The sequence below is a fragment of the Pogona vitticeps genome, chromosome 3 (genome assembly GCF_051106095.1).
Source record: "Pogona vitticeps strain Pit_001003342236 chromosome 3, PviZW2.1, whole genome shotgun sequence".
Lineage (NCBI taxonomy): Eukaryota > Metazoa > Chordata > Lepidosauria > Squamata > Agamidae > Pogona > Pogona vitticeps.
The window spans coordinates 34,508,975-34,529,409 of record NC_135785.1 but is presented as its reverse complement, the minus strand read 5'-3'; the positions used below and the strand labels follow the sequence as shown (position 1 = coordinate 34,529,409).

Genomic DNA, 20,435 nt, shown 5'->3' with positions numbered 1-20,435 from the left:
AACATTAGTTTAAAACACAACTATCCAGCCTAGCCCACAAGGACACAAATAATGAGATTCAGATAAAACATAGAAATCATAGAAAAGTGAGGTTGGAAGGGGCCTACAAGGCCATGAAGTCCAACCCCCTGCTCAATGCAGGAATACAATCAAAGAATATCTGCCAGGTGATTATCTAAGTTTTTCTTGAATGCTTCCAGTGTTGGAGCACTCACCAACTCCGAAAGTAACCGGTTCCACTGTTGTACAGTTAAGAAGTTTTTCCTGATATTCAACGGAAATCTGGCTTCCTTTAACTTGAGACCATAGCTGCGTGTCCTGCACTCTGGGATGATCAAAAACAGATCTTTCCCCTCCTCTGTAGGACAGCCTTTCAAATATTTGAAAAGTGCTATCATATCACCCCTCAGTCTTCTTTTCTCAAGGCTAAACATGCCCAATTATTTCAGCCTTTCCTCGTAAGGCTTGGTTTCCAGCCCCCTGATCATCCTTGTCATCCTCCTCTGAACCTGTTCCAATTTGTTAGTATCCTTGTTGAAGTATGTTGTCCAGAACTGGACACAATACTCAAGGTACAATAATCAGTGCTGAATAGAGGGGGACTAGCATCTCGCAGGATTTTGAAACTATACTTCTATTAATGCAGCCTAAATAGCATTTGCCTTTTTTGTAGCCACATCACACTGTTGGCTCATATTCTCAATTGCAGTATTCCCCATCTTGTAACTGTGCAATTGATTTCTTTTTCTAAGGTGCAGTACACTTATCCTTTGTTGAATTTCATTCTTTTGCTTTTGGCCCACTGCTCCATCCTATCAAAGTCATTTTGAACTTTGTTTCTGTCTTCTAGGGTATTTGCTATTCTGCCCAATTTGGTATCATCTGCAAATCTGACAAGCATTCCCTGCACTCCCTCATCTAAGTCATTAATATAAATACTGAAGAGCACCGGGCCCAGGAGAGCCTTGGGGTACCCCACTAGTTACCTTTTCCCAGTTAGAGAAGGACCCATTAATCATCACCATCTGAGTACGATTCTGCAGCCAATTGTGTATCCATCTGACACTTGATCTATCCAGCCCACACCTAGTTAGCTTGCTAATCAGGCTATCATGTGGCACTTTGTCAAAAGCTTTGCTGAAGTCAAGATATACTACATCTACAACATTCCCTTTGTCTATCAGGGAGGTTACCTGATCAAAAAATGAGATCAAATTAGTTTGGCAGGATTTGTTCTTGACAAATCCATGTTGGCTTCTAGATATTACTACATTGTTTCCTGGATGCTTGCACAATGACTGCTTTATGATCTGTTCCAGAATTTTGCCTGGGATTGATGTCAGACTGACTATAGTTCCCAAGTTCCTCTTTTTGGCCCTTTTTGAAGATAGGAACATCGGCCCTCCTCCAATCCTCTGGCACCTCACCCGTTTCCCATGATTTCAAGAAAATAATGGTCAGTGGTTCTGAGAGCTCTTTAGCCAGAATATTAAATAAACCTAGTCAGCCAATCAAAATCAATATCCAGTTCATGAGTCCACAAGGATGTCAAAGGGGTAAGATGTTTCTGAAGACCTCTTCAAACAATATAGTTTTTACCCATCTCCTGATCTAAGAATGTGATATTACTACTAAGAAACCTAATACAATTTTGTGCTATGTCAAGAGAAGCATAGTTCCCAAATCAAGGAAAGCAGTATTTCTGCATGATTCTGCACATTTTAAGAAGTCCATTGATGAACTGGAATGCATCTAGAGAAGAGCAGCCAGGTCTGGAAACCAAGTTCTATGAGGAATGGTTGAAAAGAGCTGGGTATGTTTAACTTGAAAAGGAGAAGATTAAAGGGAGACATAACAGCAGTCTTCAAATATCTAAAAGGCTGTCATGCAGAAGCTGGAGTAGACTTACTCTGTTGTTCTAGAAGGCAGGACTAGGATCAGTGGTGGAAATTGCCAGGAAGCAGATTTAGCTAAACATGAGAAGAAATTGTCCAAACAGTGAGAGTTGTTCAGCAACTTGCCTTGGGGAGTGTTAAATGGCAGTATTGAAGCAGAAATTAGAACTGCACTCTTTGTTATAGAGCACTGGGTTATTATAGAGCATTGGGCGCTGGGTTTGACTAGATCAGTGGTTCCCAATCTTAGGAAATCCAGTTGTTCATGGACTACAGTTCCCAGAACCCTTTACCACCTGGGCTGCCTGAGGTTTCTGGGAGCTGCAGTCCAGGGACACCTGGGTTACCCAAGGCTGGCAACTAGAAACGAGAGCTTTATATTCGTCAACGCTCAGCACCACAGGTGCCAAGTCCAAATGGATCCTCCCTCCCCGAACTAGGCATCCACTTAACACTTGTAGCATGGTGCCCGTGGCCAACGTTCTTCACACTGTGCCAATCATGGAATTAGCCAGGCAGGACCTTTCCCAGCTCCCTGCACTTCTGACCAATCCAGGCAGGATGACGAACCATTCTGCTCATCTGCTGACTGGCCAGCAGTGCAGGGAGGTGAGGAAGCCCCGGTCAGGCTATTTCCATGATTGGTGTGGCATGAAGGACAACAACCCTGTGAGCCACACTGCAAGTGGTAAGTGGATGCCAAGTTCAGGGGGAAGGCTTGTCACTTGTGGTGGTGAGCTTCATATGGAAGACAAATACGAAGCCCACATCTCTATTGGGAACCACTGGACTAGATGACCACTTACAGTATTCCTTCCAATTCTACAGTACTCTATTATGTTAAACAAGTAGTGTTGGTGATCATTCACTATCATGGAAGAAATAGTAAATGCATAGAGGTGGACATTTTCATCAGAACTAAGATGTGGGAGCTTAATATTAGCCCAGTTGCAGTTCATATCACAATTCCAGTCCTAACCATATTAGATCCTGGAAAAGTAACTTTTCCAAATAAGAGTTCACAGTTTTGTCAATGACAAATCAAACACTACCTCTACCCATTTCAGAAGGATGTATAAAACAAGCTTTAACACAATATTTGTTTGGTACACGGGAATAGCACAAAGAATCTTAGCATATTCACTTACCAAAGAATTCCAGACTGCAAGGTGGTATCTTTAAAAAGATGCCCCCTGAACTCTATTGTTTAAAATCTTATTTAGACTAACTTTTTCAAGTGTTGGTTCTAGCAAGGAAGTTATGATAACTGGATAGAATGACCATTCAAAATCTGTTTTAGGCAGCAAAATGCTTTCAACTAGTAGCAGCTGGAAATATAGGGATGATTCTTAAAAATACTTCCAGGTTGAGATGGTAGAGGTGTTGAGCACACTGAAGCAATGGATATAACCACTACAAGTTATTTGCTCCTGCACTATGGTGATCCTTGTTACGCAAAGGCATATAAGAATTAGAAGAAGCTAATTCTTCAAGTGTGGTGCAGTGGTTCAGTCAGACATGGTGGATTCATTTTCCTAATGACCTCTGAGCATGAGTGGCCAGACTGGGACCTGTCATCATAGTTCAAAATGACATATGTTATAAGGTTGCTGCGAGGTTAAAGTGGGGAGCTAGAGAAACATGTATTCTGTATTTTGCCCACTGAGGAAACATGGGATATAAATGTAATAAAATAATTATACTAAGGAAGACCATTCAACCATCTTGACAAGTACCCATTAGCTCTCCAGGGTCTTATGTCTATCCCAGCATTGTTAAAACTGAAGATACCAGTCTTCTGACCCTGGCATATCCATATGGAGATCATAGTCTAAAATAAGGTCTGCAGTGCAAAACTCCCAGTGGGGCACATCTTCCTTTGTTCCCTACTCCAGTAGTGGGAATCATTATGTGGCTGCACTTCACACTCATGTGTATTAAGCAAAAATGATGCATTTGACCTGCAAGCATTTTTACTAGTCTTTAAAATGACATGCCCCCAAGGCACGGAAGGCTATGATGTGTAATGGCACAAAATATACATTTGGAAAAGGGACATATATGTGTTACGTCCTTATTCAGTTTCCCCACTGAATTCTGCTTCAAATTTTGATATGAATAACTAAGTGGGAGCTGCAGTAGTGGGGAGCCATTTTTAGATTGCGTCGGGGCAGAGTTCCATACTGACAGTGTCTGTGGTGACCCTAGGGATGTGATCATGCAGTTTAGACCCTCCTGTGTTTTTATTTATATGGGGAGGAGGGAGGAGCAGTGAAACACCCACTCCTGGCACAAGCAATGCCATGCCTGCTGAGACCAGCTGGTTCTATTCTTTCTCATTCAGAGAAGGGAGGTGAGGAGCAAAGAGCTCATAACTGAGGCCCACCCGAGTACCATCTAGCTTTGCACACCACTCTCCTGCTTGACTGGGAATAGAAAAAGAAAAAATAACTGAATGTAATGGTGAAGATTTTCCTCCCCCAATTTCCTCCCCAGAATCTTAAAATTGGTATACTTCAAATATACAGTAGTTCATTTGTTTCAATCCATGCACTCCAACTACAGAAAAAGAAGGGTTAGGCAGATTGATCACTGAGACTAGTGACAGAACTGCAGTCTCCATCTGTAAAACTAGAACCCCATGCCTTGTCCTTGAGGACAGCTGACTTGGCCAGCAGGCAGCTTAGTACGCATCCCATGATAATGCTAAATCTATGGGTTTTATAAGATAGAGACACCCAGTACATGCAATGATAATAGAGAAGTGTAAAAACTCCACCCAGGTCAATAATCCATAGGTATCATTAATAGATTTTGCCCTCCCCCACAAGAATTATTTCACCTGATAACCTTGAAGGCAGCCCCCTCTTCCAAAATACTGGGAATGAGTAACTACCTTTCACATTGTTAGGAAGCTGGCTGTAGAGCATGTAGTCTGTTTGATCACTTTCCAGTAGCAGGCAATACCAAAATCAAAAGGTGAGACAAAAAACCTCTTTAGCTTAATGTACTCACTGTCAAAAGCAAAATCTACTGTTTATATACCACCCCATAGCACTTAAAACACTCTTGGGACAGTTGGGAATGTAATTATGCATACTGCAAATTGCACATACACAACAGCAAGTAGGGTACTCAAGTTAAAAAAGATGGAAGGGTGAATAAACCCTGGTCATGAGCAGAATTTTGGTTTAACCACGGTGCCATGAAGCCCAAAACCTAAGACTTAGGATAAACATTTCAGCCTGTTACAGTAGGGAAAAACCTGTAGAAAAACTGGAAAATCATGGAACAATAGTGTCCCCAGAAAGGAGATGTGGCTTTCTTGGGAAACCCAGGGGCCAACAGGTTGATTCCCAAGGTTGAGGTGCTAGGCCACATTCTTTGTAACAGGAATTTGCCAGAGACTGGAAAAGTTACTTTTTGGGGGACCACAGAATACACCAGCTGGCATTGCTGGAGTTGTTGTAAAAAAAAAGAAAAAGAAACTTTTTCCATCTCTGGGAAGACTGCCCATTTAAAAACCACCTGGAAATCATCCAAGGAGCCACGAAAGGAAGGACCAAGAGGAGCTTTTCCACCACTGACTCTAAAACCTTGGAGGGAAAGATCACACCCTGTCACCAGATTTAATCCCTACAGTGAAAGATCAGGAAAGTTTCAGGACAAAGTCGACACTTTGCATGCTTCTGAAGCAGCATTTCTAGGCCGCTGCCCTGAGTCATTTTAAGGAGAAAGACAGAGTAAAAACGTTTGAAATAAATAAATAGACAGATGAGAGGTAGGGCTTTTTCATAACCATTGGTAAGAATTCAGTCATCCTCTGAAGGTGGACTAAGGGATTCATGATCCATTCATCTAATCTAATCTGTTTAGAAAATTGTTAGGAAAAAAAGTGGTGTTTTTTCCCCCTATTTCTGTCAAGGTGAAAGTCGGGGTTCAGTTTCTTTGACAGAACAAGTGGTGGGAGGTGAGACAGAATCCTAGACCAATTGAGGCCATGGAGTCCAACCTCCTGCTCAGTACAGGAACCTAGTTCAAAGCAGATCTGACAGATGGTTGTCCAATTTTCTCTTGAAGGCCTCCAGCATCGGAGTGCTTGCCACCTCCCAAGGTAATTGGTTCCATTGTTGTACTGCTCTAACAGTTAAGAAGTTTGTCCCTGATATTCAGCCTAAATCTGGCTTCCTGTAACTTGAGCCCATTATTAGGTGTCCCGCGCATGCTGGGATGACTGAGAACAGTTTCTGTATGACTACCTTTCAAGTATTTGAAACGTGTTATCATACGACAGTGAGGACAGGTGATAACCTCCTCGACGCTAAAATACCCGCGCAGAAGTTGCGGGCACCGCCAGCAAGTCGCCACCGGCACTGTCCGGAGGCTCGCCCACCCCCACCCCGCCCTCTTCCCGCTTAGTATTCCTGCCCCCGCCGCTCGGGCACTCGCGCCTTACCCGGACCTACTGGACTCCGAGGCGACCAACACCTGACACTTCGCGGCTCTCCCGCCTCAGCCTCCCCTCGGGTCTTCCAAGCGCGAGCGAGCGAGCGAGCGCGTTGCCCTTCGTCGTCCCCGGCGAAAGCGTCGCCTTCCGGCAAAAGGCGCCAAATATTTTCCTCAGGTATTCGCCCCTCCCCTGGGCTCTCCCCAAAAGAGGGGGCTGACCAACCTCGCAGAAGCTCGCCCGGGCGGGCGCCGAGCAAACCTAGTCCCAGCCAAGCCCCGGCGCGAGCGCCTTTGGGAAGAGGCGCGCGAAGAGGCGCGTGGGGGGGGGGGAGAATAAGAGGAGGAGGAAGAGGAGGAGGAGCTTTGCCTCGACGGTGGGGGCAAAAAATCGTGACAGCGGCTCCGGGACGGAGTGCTGGGCGACCGGGCGGCGCGAGGCATGAAGGGACCCGGACGCCCCGGCTCCTGGCACCTCGCGCTGTTTTTCTTCACTTACCTGCTGACTTCGCGCGGGCAGGAGCTGGACAGCTTCCCTCTTGCGGCGGCTGCCTCGGTGAGTTCTATAGTTATCGTTAGCGTTATCGTTGGGTCGTGGGTGCCACCGCTTTCGCCTGCCCCGGACGTCACACAGACTCAGGATCGCTCCTCCCTCCCTCCCTGGTGGTAGTGGTGTTGTGGTTGCTGTTGATTCTTGCAGCGCGCCGGAGCCTTTCGTAGCGGGACGCCAGGTAGAAATTCAGGTGCAGTTTTGCCTCTCCCCCCTACCTAAGGGATGGACTCCCTTGATGGCCCGGTAGCCCCCATGCAGGCACTGCCCCCGAAGAGTGGGAAACCAGCCAGAGTGTGTTTCTGCCCCGCCAGGGGTGCAAGGCTGCTGCTGGTGACAGGATCGCACTTTATGTGTCCTCAAAAGCACTCTCGTCTTCATTCGTTATTTGCTAATCGTCACAGAATCCCACCTGATACATCCCATCTCCAAAACTGGCAAAGAATGATTCACTTTCTGAAATATATTGGCTGCTGACTGCTGGGTTTTATTTTGTCTTGGTCTTGACTTCTAGTGCAAACATGCAGCTTGGCTCACTTGCTTGAATTCAGTGGAGTTCCTTCGGGGTGGAGGGATATCTTTCTGCAAAGCAGATGATTTTTGCCGATCAACTAGTTTGGACAACACAAGTACATCTCCGAGGGAGTGGTGGACAACATATGTTTGTTTTCAAATAGATGGCTTTTGGTCTCTTCTATCTCTGTTGGTATCAGGAAAACTTTAAATATGGGTAGAGTCCCAGTGGGGTAGAGGAGTTAGCACATTTGGTGCATTTGCAGACGCTTTGAAGAATATGAGTTACTGGGTGTGAGCATAGCCATTGCATGGCTTGTACAGAACAATGAATCCAAATTGCAATGCAAATCCATCTGTAGAGATGGCCAGCCATTGTTTAGAATTACTGTACAAGCAAATCTTTTTTTGTGCTTATTATGCCATGAAATAGCAACTTTTAATGATATGGTAATACTTTTTACTTGGCAATTATGCAAAAAGTTAAGAATTGAGTTTGTACAGGTAGTAATTTTGGGAATAACTCTCAACACCAGAGGGAACATTTGGTGAGTGAAAAGGATTTAGCCCAGTCTTGATGTCCTTTTGGGAGTCTCATGGCTGATTTTACTAAAGAAACGTTAGCAACTTGTAAGAACACACTGCAGGAATGTGCATATTAATTACGCATGTAATTTGGCCCTCGGGCCTGAGGTCCATCACTTTGTGTGTGTGTGTGTGTGCTGAAACTGACTTATAGTAATCCCGACAGGGCTTTCAAGGTAAGTATGGTATTTAAGGGGTGGTTTTACCAGTTCCACTCCCTCGATGAATTTCCATGGCCAAGTGAGGGATTGGACTCCAGTTCATTACTTTATTCACTACACCACACTGGGTACCTGATGTCCACCACATTAGACAATTTTGTTATATAGAAATTCATCTGTCATTCTGTTACCCATTTATTTGGTTTGGAGATGTTCTGTTCCAGCACTTCACAAAGTTTCCCATTTGTTTTGTCTTCTTCACCAAAAAAAGAGGGTTCTTTTTTGGGTAACAAACAATGGTGGAAAGAGGTTAAATTACCACAGTGAGGTACAAATAAACAATAGAATTAAGTTACAGTGACAATGAATACATTTCAGAGATTGATACACATGTATTAGTGCAACATACTATAAAACACAAACACATTATTTATATTTTTTTTCACTTGTAAAAATGTGTCAGAATGAGTTATTTGTATTGTTTATTATTACTGAAACAAGAATAACGCCAGTAATGGGTCTCATTTTTCATTTTGTTTCTGTCCACTATCCTGAGAAATCTGGTGTTGTCCTCAGGAGATTTATCTTCTCATCCATGTTATTTTTTTAATAAATTGTTTGGCCTTGATTTTAATTAAGCATTTCCACTGTGGAAAGTGTCCATTTATTCCTACTACTTTGTGTTCTTTCACTAGTAACCCTTTTATGTAGAATGACATTGGCTAAAGAGCTCTATCTTTTTGGAAGTCAAAGCACACAGTAGCTACTGGATCATCCTCTTGACATACTCAAAAGATTCTAGAACATAGGTGAGGTGCAACAAGTGTATGAATTCTGAGCATACACTTCAGAAAGCTTATATAGGTTTTGTTGTGAGAAACTTACCTAATTATACTTTAAAGTGTTTCTGTCTATCATTTGCTATGTGACTATTTGTTGAATTATTTCATAGGGGGAAAAAGTTTCAAAGTAAAACCTCTCTCTGAAGTTTGTCCTATGAAATTTTGGACATTATAAATGTTTGCATTCTTCACTGCTTTTCTAATAACATTATCAGACCTAACAGAACTAACATCCTCTCTTGTTGTTTCCCATGCTAAAGTTTACAGCTTGTTTGGCAGGTCAGTGAATCAAAACACGGATGTTTTAATTGTTTGAATTGTTTTGCTGACTCTCTGGGCATTGTAACAGAAATGTTTTATACCATGGCCTTACTCAGCTTTTTCATTCACTTAATGAATGGGCTTCCATTGAGCCCTTAAGGAAATATTTATTGAAACAAAAACAACAAATTGTATTATGGCATCTTCAACTATTGAAACAAAATAGATAAAGTTTTGGCCATAAAAGTTGCAGGCACAGTGCTTTAATCCAGATCAGGGCTACAGAAAAGTTAGCAGTATTATTCTCACTGTACATTCTGGTGAAAGCAACACTGTTCTCATTATATGTTCACTGAACAAGTAGTGAAGCCCTAAGATAAGGAGAGAATTAAAGATCCCTACAGCCCAAGCTAGGATCCTGACCAGGATTCCAGAACAAGAAGGAAAAGTCCTGCTAGCAACCTGTTCAAAAGATCACTTCATTTGACCCTAAAGACACCCACCAGTCACTTATCGGTTTTCCTTGGGTTGAGATATATTCCATTTCTATGAAGATGACAGCAAGTTGTAGGTTTTGTGCAACTATGTGTCCATGTGCATGTGTGTGATGCATTTCTCACTTATACTTTAGCTACTCAGGACTGGAGCAGGGAAGTTTCACTCACAATTTAGAGCAGAGGAGAGGTAAAGCATCTTTCTTATCAGCTGCCATAAAATTTGTGCCATCTTTACATTTCCCACCTAACTCACAAATCTCATCCCCCACCTGGCCTGTCTGGCGACCCTTTGTCTAATAAGATCAGGAGAGACATTCTAATCCACACCACCAGAGATGAAATCTGAAGTCTACACTTCTGATCCGAGGCTGCAGACCCCATTTTGAACTTGCTCCTGACAAAGGAGCCTGGCACAACCATGATTTTTGGAATGCTTATGTTTCTTCTGTGGTGCCCATCCAGATGAAGACCCACACAGGGCTAACATTTAGCATGGTTGTGATTTTTTTTAGTGGTCTCATAAAGGTATCATCCATGCTTGCTTTAGAATTATGATTTATGGTATACAGTACTGTAGTCTGGATACATGGACAGCTTCCAGTTTGAAGGGGTTCTCTGAGTACAGTAATCTCTGAGGAGTGCCTCCTTGCTTTAGTGGGCTCAAGAAAGCTTGTGTAGCTTTAGTCACAATTACTTTCAATGGCATTTAATACATTCAATGAAAGTCTCACTTTCCCCCCCAATACTGTGACTGAAAGTGATTCACAATATGATTAAAAAGAGATACAACTAAAATGGCAATAGGGTATAATATTAAAACACAGTTAAGCAAATTATAATATTAAGATTATAATATTAAAATAATAGCCTGATTTAATTAAAATATTTAAAATACATAATAAAATTACCTCAGAATGCTGCAAAACAATGCTGGAATTAAAGTATTTTGGGAAATTAGAAACATAGCTACAAGGTGCATGGTGAATACACCCCCCCTCCCCCCCCAAAAAAGATGCAAAATAGCCATTTTTGAGGAGCCATATTAGGGCACTGAATCCTGGCAATTCATTCAAGGATGCCAGATGTACTGTTTAGTTATCATGTCTAGCAGCTGCAGATAAAACCATTGTAAATGAATTTGCCCACTTTTTAAAGTCATCTAAGCCAGAGGCCATCACCATATCTTTCTACAGAGAATTCTTTAGGGCTTATGAATGGTGTGAGGAGCTAGAAACAGCTGGTGAGGCCATGGTGAAGGCCTGAAAATAGAGTCAGAGAGAGGGCAAGAAACTAGGTAAAAAGGCTGGGAATGCATGGACCGAGGAATACAACTCAGTGTATTGGCTACATTCCTTATGGCTATGCTGGCAAGGGCTGATGAGAGGTATAGTCCAGTAACATCTGGAGGGCTGGACTTTGCCTGACCCTGGCATTTATTACTGGTTAGACATCTTTGGGACAGCAGCCAGTGCCAGCCCTACCACTAGGTACAATGAGGCAGCTGCAGATTTGAATACTGAGAAATGAGGAGTCTGTTACTTGCTTTATTAATGTTGTATTTTATTGCCAAGCTTTGGAAGAGGAGCTAGTGGGAGGATTGTTTTGTTTTATTTTGTTTTGGCTTCAGATATCAAAATAACTTTTCCAGTAGGGTACTATGACACTATTACTTGAGTTATTTGTTATTTTCCCTTAGATGGCAAATTGTCTTGGGCTTGCTCTAAAGCACCTAAGAATAACATAGGGACTATGAAAAAGAAAATTGGGGGTCAGCAGCTTCCTAGGCTCAGGGACAAAAAGGTTCCCAAGCTAGAGAATTCTGGGACAAAGGGAAAATCTTAGATTGGAAAGTGACGAGTCAAGTGCATATGAGCCCATAGTATGGATTATAGCTGCAATCATCAAATGCAAGTTGATTAGGTTTAAGCAAAGGATTTTATCCGGGACATAGACAGTGACACATGCCTTAGTTACATCCCGTTTGGATTACTGTAACATGCTCTATTTGGGGCTGCCTTTGAAGACAGTTTGGAAACTTCAGCTGGTGCAAAGCTCTGCAGCCAGATTACTGACTGGGGCCAGCTACAGGGAGCACATAACACACCTGTTACAACAACTGCAATGGCAACCAGTCTGTTTCTGGGCCCAATTCAAAGTGCTGGTCATTACCTATAAAGCCATATATAGCTTGGGTCCAGGTTACCTGAAGGACCGTATCTCCCTATATGCACCTTCTCGGCAATTAAGATCAGCAGAGGAGGCCCTCCGGTCGGTCCCACTGCCAGCACAAGCCCAGCTGATGGGGACGCGCGAGAGGGCTTTCTCGGTGGCAGCTCCCAGGCTATGGAACTCTCTCCCTTGGGAGAGCAGGATGGTCCCTTCTCTTCAGGCAGGCTTTTAACAATTACAGCTGAATCCCTGAAACCCAATAATAATAATAATAATAATAATAATAATAATAATAATAATAATAATAATAATAATAATAATAATAATAATAATAATAATAATAATAATAATAATAATATTATTATTATTATTATTATTATTATTATTATTATTATTATTATTATTATTATTATTATTATTATTATTATTATTATTATTATTATTCATCTTTGCTGAGTTCTATAGTTTTGTGGGCTTTTTAAAGTTCTTATGCTTAAATCATAACAGAACAAGAAAACAGAACTAATGCATCTAAGTATAACTATGGTATTTAGATATTGGAGCAGTCATTGACTTTTGTAGATGTATGTGTTTTGTTAAAGTATCCACCTACCCCTCAGTGATTAACCAATGCTCAAAATATATGGATTCTATGTTCCCTTAAGGTGGCTAAACAAGAGATACTGTAACACCTAGATGGGCAAATGCAGCACTCCATTAAAAATGGGCAATGCCATCAGAAACATAATCTAGTGCTGATCAAATTTTATTTAAACAAATTGAAAGCTTCCACCACCACCACTTCCAGGTTCTGAGATTCCGCTTTGCCCTGGGGAAGCCTTTTTGGGAACCTTGAGAGAGGGGAGCCATTAATGCTACCAGATCATCACCACTAGGATCAGGATTTCCATCGGCAGTCCAATTTTTGGCTGTTGAAGGCTTACCCCATCCCAAGACTCCCAAAGGCTTCCATAGAGCAGAATGGGCCCCTAGGGTGCCTTGAAACCCGAAGTGGCCTTGGGGAGGGATAAAGCTTTTAATTGGTTGAAATTAAATTTTATCTGCCAGGGTGGTGGCATTATCCACAGTGTTAATTTAAGCCAATAGGATTTTGGCCATTGTCTCTTTCATCCTTTCATCACATGGAATGCACGTGGCAACTGCACACGAGTAACTGCCTGGATGTTTGCTTATCTTTCCTTGAAACTTTACACCTAGATTATTCTCTTTTTTAAAACACTGGGACTTCTTAAATGAAACTGCTACTGTTGTCTTTCAGTTCCTGTTCCTCCTCCACCCTTTCCCCTAATTTTGTTAATTTCTTTCATGTACAAAGTTCTGTCCTGACTGAACTCAGACTGTCACATATTATTTTGTTTGTCAATTTGAAACAAGGTTTTGTATTGAGTAGTTTATTACTCCACGTCCCAGGCGCACATACACAGTCTAAGAAGTGTACTACTGTAATTCTGTGTGTTCACTGTTGCTGGCAATGTAGAGAATAGCACTGCCTGCAGTGACTTTTCTGCAAGTGAAAAGTGAAGCGTTTGCTATTCAAGATTAATCTTACTTGGCATGGAAAGCTGAAAAAAGTTTCCTATTCATTCTCATGCAAAGAATGCCCCACTGCAAATGATGCTGCTTTATCAGTGAAGATAATAGGTGAAAGTTAGAAGGATTGTTTTCAAAACATTTGAAGTACCAGTTCACATTATTTTCTCCCCCACCGTTTTCAAATTAATATGGACACATAAATGCATAAAAATTATTTATTAATTTTGTGTTTTTAACAGTGTGAGAGATGAAATAAATATCTAAAATATTTGGAAATTTATTCAGGCATACTTCATACTTGGGTCTAAATCTATTTGCTAGTTCCAGCTAGAGTGTCCCTAGTTATTGAATAGTAAGTCAAAATCATGTAAATCTCAGGGCTTGAATGGGTATACTCTGACTGGGAATATCTGTTAGACAATGGGCTGTATAGCAAGTCTGTTCCCCATACCTCTTCTCAACCATGGAAAGATGACTTTAGTCACTCGCCCTACCTCCTCTCCTGCCCACACTCACATGGCTATCTACTCAAACGTTCCGTCACTTTTAATTCAGTTGCTCCCATTTTTCTACTGCTATGTCAGCCCAATCCTTGGCCCTCCAATTGATACAACACCTGTGCTTTGTCTTCTGAACTCCTACCTGTTTCTACACGCTGCAATCAGGATTTAAAACAGCACTGTAACTATGGTGAGGATTACAGGTTGCTGTTGTATTGGTCCACCTAGCATGATGTTATCAATACTGACAATCAGCCCCTTTTTGAGGCAGCAGTTTTTGCAGCCCTGACTGGAGATGATGATGACTGAACCGGGACATGCTGCATGAACAGCTTGTGTTCTACCACTGAATGGCTGCTGGAATGTTAGTTAGCTGATGGTTGTATAACGCACACATTGCTCAGCACATGCCTCCTTCCTCCCATTGCTTAGTTTTTACAGTGTGACCAACTCCTACGAGCAAATCAAGAATCCTAAAGCAAAAGTTTGGATCACATGAAAGTAGAACCAGCAAATTTTGTATAATGGTTGTTATGGGTTTTTTGGGCTCTTTGGCTGTGTTCTGAAGGTTGTTCTTCCTAACGTTTCGCCAGTCTCTGTGGCCGGCATCTTCAGAGGACAGCACTGAGCACAGAATCCTGTCCTCTGAAGATGCCGGCCACAGACACTGGCGAAATGTTAGGAAGAACAACCTTCAGAACACAGCCAAAGAGCCCGAAAAACCACAGCCATAAGATCCTGGCCGTGAAAGGCTTCTCGCGAATACATTGATTTGGGATAATTCACAGCAATGCTGTTCCTGAACAGGTTGCTCTCATGTCTGCAGAGTCACTATGGCAGTAATGTTTAGAGGATTATGGCCTCTACACAAACTTAATTCCGCAGTTGGCCTATCCTTCTTGTTGTTCTAATTTTATTCAATTTAAGGTTTCCTATTTCAATTTAGTTTTGAGTGTCTTCATGACAAATTGCCACTATTATACAGAAAAAGGTTATGAGAAATTAATTACAATTACAATACAATTAATGTACCCTTAATCAGTCTGTAAGACTCTAACTAGATAGATACTATTTATAACTATCAGCCAGATTATGCAGAGATTATCATCAAGTAATGACACTATTATGTTTGAAAAGCTACTTCATTTGACATTGTGGCTTTTTATCCAGGCACAAAGGTGGATCAAGGTACACTCCCACATGATGCACTTGTCCTTCAAAGGGAGCATACTTCTTCCCAGAAAAGGCAGCTTCCCACATTCCTGAATGTGGGGCCCCTTCATCTATAGAACTTCTATTTTACTGGGATTCATCTTTAGTTTACCAGCCCTTGTTTAGCTTATTGTGGCATCTAGGCACTGGACTTTCATTTTGCACAGTATCACCTTACTCTGATACAAGTAAATATCATATGCTTTATTGGCTGGATAGTTCTGTGAGTTCAAGTAAAAGTTGGGAGTTTGATTCCCAACTGTGTCTCCCAGGATACAAGCCAGACCTTGTAGCCTTGGCAGTGCACAGTAATTATTAAATGAAACCTCCTGATGGCACCAAACTACCAAACCCATGATGACTTCACCCTTCATATAGATATTAAACACAAATGGGATAGAATATAATCCAATTACAATATCATCACTGTTAGATTCTATCAGCCAGAATTAGGACTACATGTAGTGAGAACTTATTGATTTGAATACTTTATCCATAGATGCAGTTCACCCACACCTAGGATTGCTAGTTCGATGACACCCTATTTCCTGCGATTTTAGGGACAAAGCCTGGGGTCAGAGGACAAGTCTTTGTAATGCCTTAGGATCAAACCCATCAAAAACTTAGTATGTACATGAAAGATTATATAAGGGCCTAATGATGTCTTTCAAGGCCAACATATGAAGTCCAATAGCATGCAAGGAAATGAAATAAAAAAGCCAAAAGTGCCTCTGAACATATCTAAACAGTATGTCCTAAAGCTATTAAAATAAGGGTGTAACTAGCTGGCCAAATTATTGTGGGCTGGATTTCAGAAAAGATATCTCTCTGTGCCCACTCCTGTCTCTCCATCCATGGAGGAGGAAGGGAGAACCATAATTTTAAAAAAAAGTAAGTGGCAGAGTGCTGAATTGACTTGCCAATCAACCAGTTCCTATACCCCTTCAATAAGTCTGCTTTAATCCTGTTCTATTACTAGTTATAATTTCAACAATCAGTCTGTTCACCTTCTGTACATAGAATGGGAGTAGAGGTACCTGACGTTATAATGAATATGCAAAAATGGTCTTGTCCTTGATGAACACAGAAAAAAAATGTTCATTTTGCATAGGATCTCTTGTATTTTGTGTAAAGATTTTGCACAAAATACATTCCCGTAATCTCTGCATAAAATATAACTGTTTGCATTAAAAGCACTGCCACAAACATTTGTATACTCTCACCCAGGAGGGGACAAAAGTTTGGAAATGTTTTGTTCTCCTACAATACAACAAGCAAAGCTTTTCATCTTTAGAAGTAGCTTATCACGAGACAGACATTTTGAATACTGTATAGATAGGATGTGGCTGTCAAGTGACAAAACAATAGACATATAAATGAAAGGGAAATAATTAGATTATTGCTACCCTGTTTCGCCAAAAATGAGACAGGGTCTTATATTAATTTTTCCTCCAAAAATGCATTAGGGCTTATTTTCAGGGGATGTCTTATTTTTTCATGTACAGCAATCTAGATAAAGGTAAAGGTTCTCCTTGACAATTTTTGTCCAGTCGTGTTCGACTCTGGGGGTCAGTGCTCATCCCCGTTTCCAAGCCATAGAGCCAGCGTTTTGTCCGAAGACAATCTTCCGTGGTCACATGGCCAGTGCGACTTAGACGCGGAACGCTGTTACCTTCCCACCAAGGTGGTCCCTATTTATTTAATTGCATTAGCATGCTTTCGAACCGCTAGGTTGGCGGGAGCTGGGACAAGCGATGGGCACTCACTCCGTCGTGTGGATTCGATCTTACAACTGCTGGTCTTCTGACCCTGCAGCACAGGCTTCTGCAGTTTAGCCCGCAGCGCCACTACGCAATCTACATTTATTCAATTACAGTCATGTCATCTGCTTCTGGTTGCTGCACAATGGTGGAGGGCGGGGTTTCACTTAACTGGGGCTTATTTTGGGGGTAGGGCTTATATTACGAGCATCCTGGAAATTCATACTAGGGCTGATTTTCAGGTTAGGTTTTATTTTTGGGGAAACAGGGTGTGTTGTTACGATTGAGTATATAAACATTTGTTTGATTTACAATATGTATCCTTGTGAGCAGTCCCCACACTCCCTTCCATGAGGACAATGAGGGGAGTTGCAGAAACAGGCTCTTTTATTGAGCAATAGAACTTTTAAAAGTACAACATGACCATTAACGTAAAACATGTAACTGGGTGCCAGGGAGTCACTCCCGTAGTCCTCAGGGCGCTACCCCTGTATAGTCTTTACTGGCAGGTGCAGACCCCCTCAGAAGGGAGGGAGTCTTGCAGCAAATGGGCAAGGATGCATGCTGTCAAGTGTTCCTGGAGGCGAGCTGTCAAGGCTTCTTCTCCTGCCACTCACCCATCGCCAATGGCTGGCAACTTGTAAATATGGTAATCCTCTCAGGTGGTTTATCCAAATTCCACATGGACTTGGCTGGCATCTCTCCCTTATAACGGGGTGAAGGGCAGGGAGGAGCAAGGTGCAGACCTTCTTGGAGGGAGGGAGGTCACAAAGCTTCTCTGTTGGGGCCACTTGCCCCTGGTACTTCTGCCAGCATGACGTTCATTGCTGGATCTCAAGCCTCCAAGAGGATGCATGCTTATGCTAGACATACTTTGTTTATGGAAACTGGCAGGCAAAGATTAACATATTTCCATCACTTTTTCTCGCATGGTTGTTTAATGATTAATCATTATTTACAATTTTTTGACCTAGATTTACCCAGTTACATTTCTCCATTTAAGGTTTATTTAAACATTCAGTAATTAAAATTACAGTATATCTCCTGTTGTTGATTTTAAATGCAAAGTAAAGTGCATTGGAACACAGTACAAATATTTATGAGAAAATTAAAATGTACACCCAGCAGAAAAACTGCACTTAACTACTGTTAGTGACCCATGACAATAGGTGGAGAAGGACTGCAGAAGTGGGATTTTCACTCACTCCCCCACCCCATCCTTTGTCCATCTAACCAACCTATTCAGACCAGGGGAAAGTGAAACCAATGTGGAAGACATGTCAGGGGTCTCCTACCAACTCTCCTCAGACAGAAGAAGCTGCTTGGATGAGTAGCGAAGCATTTCAACCTAATAAGAAAGAAGTCCAGTTGCCATGACACAACTTCCAGATAACCTCACCTGGATGACTGAGAATCTTCACGGATAGAATGCAGTATAATCCTAAGCAAGTGTAGTTTTCTTTTTAGTAAATGTGGTGAAGTTACATTCAAACGTTCTTCCCTGCAAACTTGCTGCCTGAGATGGAGTAAGAAATATTATACCCTCCCTTAGTCAAGTTGCCTAGTATTCAAAGCCATAAAAGTTATTTTGGTACCTGGAGTAGAAAAGCTCACAAGCAGTTCTCTTTCATCATCCCTGGCAGTAAAATTACAAGCATAAGATGTACTACTATACCCATTTACTGCGATTTTGTGCTGCCTCAAAACTCTGAACTGAATCCCTTACTTCAGTGGTCCCTAACCTTGGGCCTCCAGATGTTCTTGGACTTCAACTCCCAGAAATCCTGGCCAGCAGAGGTGGTGGTGAAGGCTTCTGGGAGTTGTAGTCCAAGAACATCTGGAGGCCCAAGGTTGGGGACCACTGCCTTACTTCACTTAAGAATAGGGTCAGTGCTACTTATATGGGAATGAGTTTCACTCATATCTTGAAACATGTGAAAAATTAGAGCATAAGGCACAGTCACTTGAAAACTATGCACACTTATTTGAATTCAAGATGCAGAGTGAAATAGCTAGAATTGTATGGCACATATCTAAAGCTACAAGCCAAACTCATTTCTTTAGAAGAGAAAAATCTGTTGGACCCAACAAGGCTAAACAGATATAGGCAGTTTTGCACTGCATTGTAGTGACTTCCTGGTCCCAACAAAGCGGCATCTTCCATTCAGACTTCCATTAGGCAATTTGGAATACAGACCAATTTGGCTGGGATTAGTTAGGAGGCAAAATGATTCAACTTAGGTTGTGACCTGAATCTCAGTTTGGAAATCTAAATAGTTGTGTCTCCCACTAACTGTAATAGGAAAACAATAATTGTTATGTCTTGAATATAGTGCATATCTATATTTTCCCTGTTGTCAGAATTCAATGAAATTTGCAGACATAGAACATAATAGCTCTTAAGAAAGTGCCCCTACCAAATGTCACATAAAAAGCTGGGACAGCTCGCTCTCTCTCTCTCTCTCTCTCTCTCTCTCTCTGTGTGTGTGTGTGTGTGTGTGTGTGTGTGTGTGTGTGTGTGTGTGTGTGTGTGTGTGTGCGCGCGCGCGCGCACTATATGCTATGCAGTACATTCTAATTTATGATGACCATAGAAGAGTTTTGAAGCTATGTGAGATATTTAAGGAGTGGTTTTACCAGTACCACTCCTACTGAATTTCCATGGCCTGGCAGGATTGTGTTACATTCCATTAAAGTATGACTCTCTTTAAAGGGAGTCATACCTCTTACCTCTCGGCATGATTGAATGAAATTGTTAGAGATTGGTGACCCATCTGAGATGACTGAACTTGTCAGATTTCAGAAATGCGGATGCAGGAAGGTTTGTTCAAGAGCAGCTCTTATTGGTTTTAGGTGGTTGTGACTTTATTCCTTTAATTTGAGGTGCAAGTTTCATGAAAATGACATATAGTAGAGCATTTGCACCCTAGTGATGAGAGCGACAGATTTTTTAATAAGTGTACATTTTGAAGGGCAGTGTCCAGTTGGAGAGAGCAATTTGTTTTACCTTCCTTCTCCCCCACCCCACACTTTTTTGACAATTTATTTGAAAGTCTCAGATAGCACAGAAGTTTAATGAGACGAGAAATGTCCAGTATTGTAGAAGGGTAGTTTCAAGGGCTAGAGAGTATGATGACTGAGATCCATATGACAAAAAATAAACCAAAACAGAAGTAAACACTTGTAACAACTTGAAATCCAACAGACTTATTTCTATGCAAGTTTTTGTCGATTACAGTCCACTTCTTTGAAACGGTTGTTCAGATCTGGTTGAAGAAATTGATTTTGATGATTCCTGTCCTCTGAAGATGCTGGCCACAGAGACTGGTGAAACGTTAGGAAGAAAAACCTTAAGAACATGGCCAAACAGTCCGGAAAACCCACAACAACCACCTTTCTGCGCACCTTCCTTAGAATCTCAGCAGGATTAGCAGTACATTCACAACATGTTGTTAGATTGGTAGCATTCAAAGGACAGTGGGTGGGCAAC

General features: G+C 41.8%; 1 protein-coding gene across 1 annotated transcript in view; it reads left to right on the top strand.

Annotated features, from left to right (window-relative positions):
* Positions 1–6,684: 6,684 nt before the first annotated feature.
* COL4A3 (collagen type IV alpha 3 chain) overlaps positions 6,685–20,435 on the top strand; it is a 99,980-nt gene continuing 86,229 nt past the window's right edge. The window contains exon 1 of the mRNA XM_020792621.3: positions 6,685–6,897. Coding sequence (XP_020648280.3) covers positions 6,784–6,897 — 114 coding nt within the window. The 5' untranslated portion in view covers positions 6,685–6,783. The remainder of the gene's footprint in view (positions 6,898–20,435) is intronic.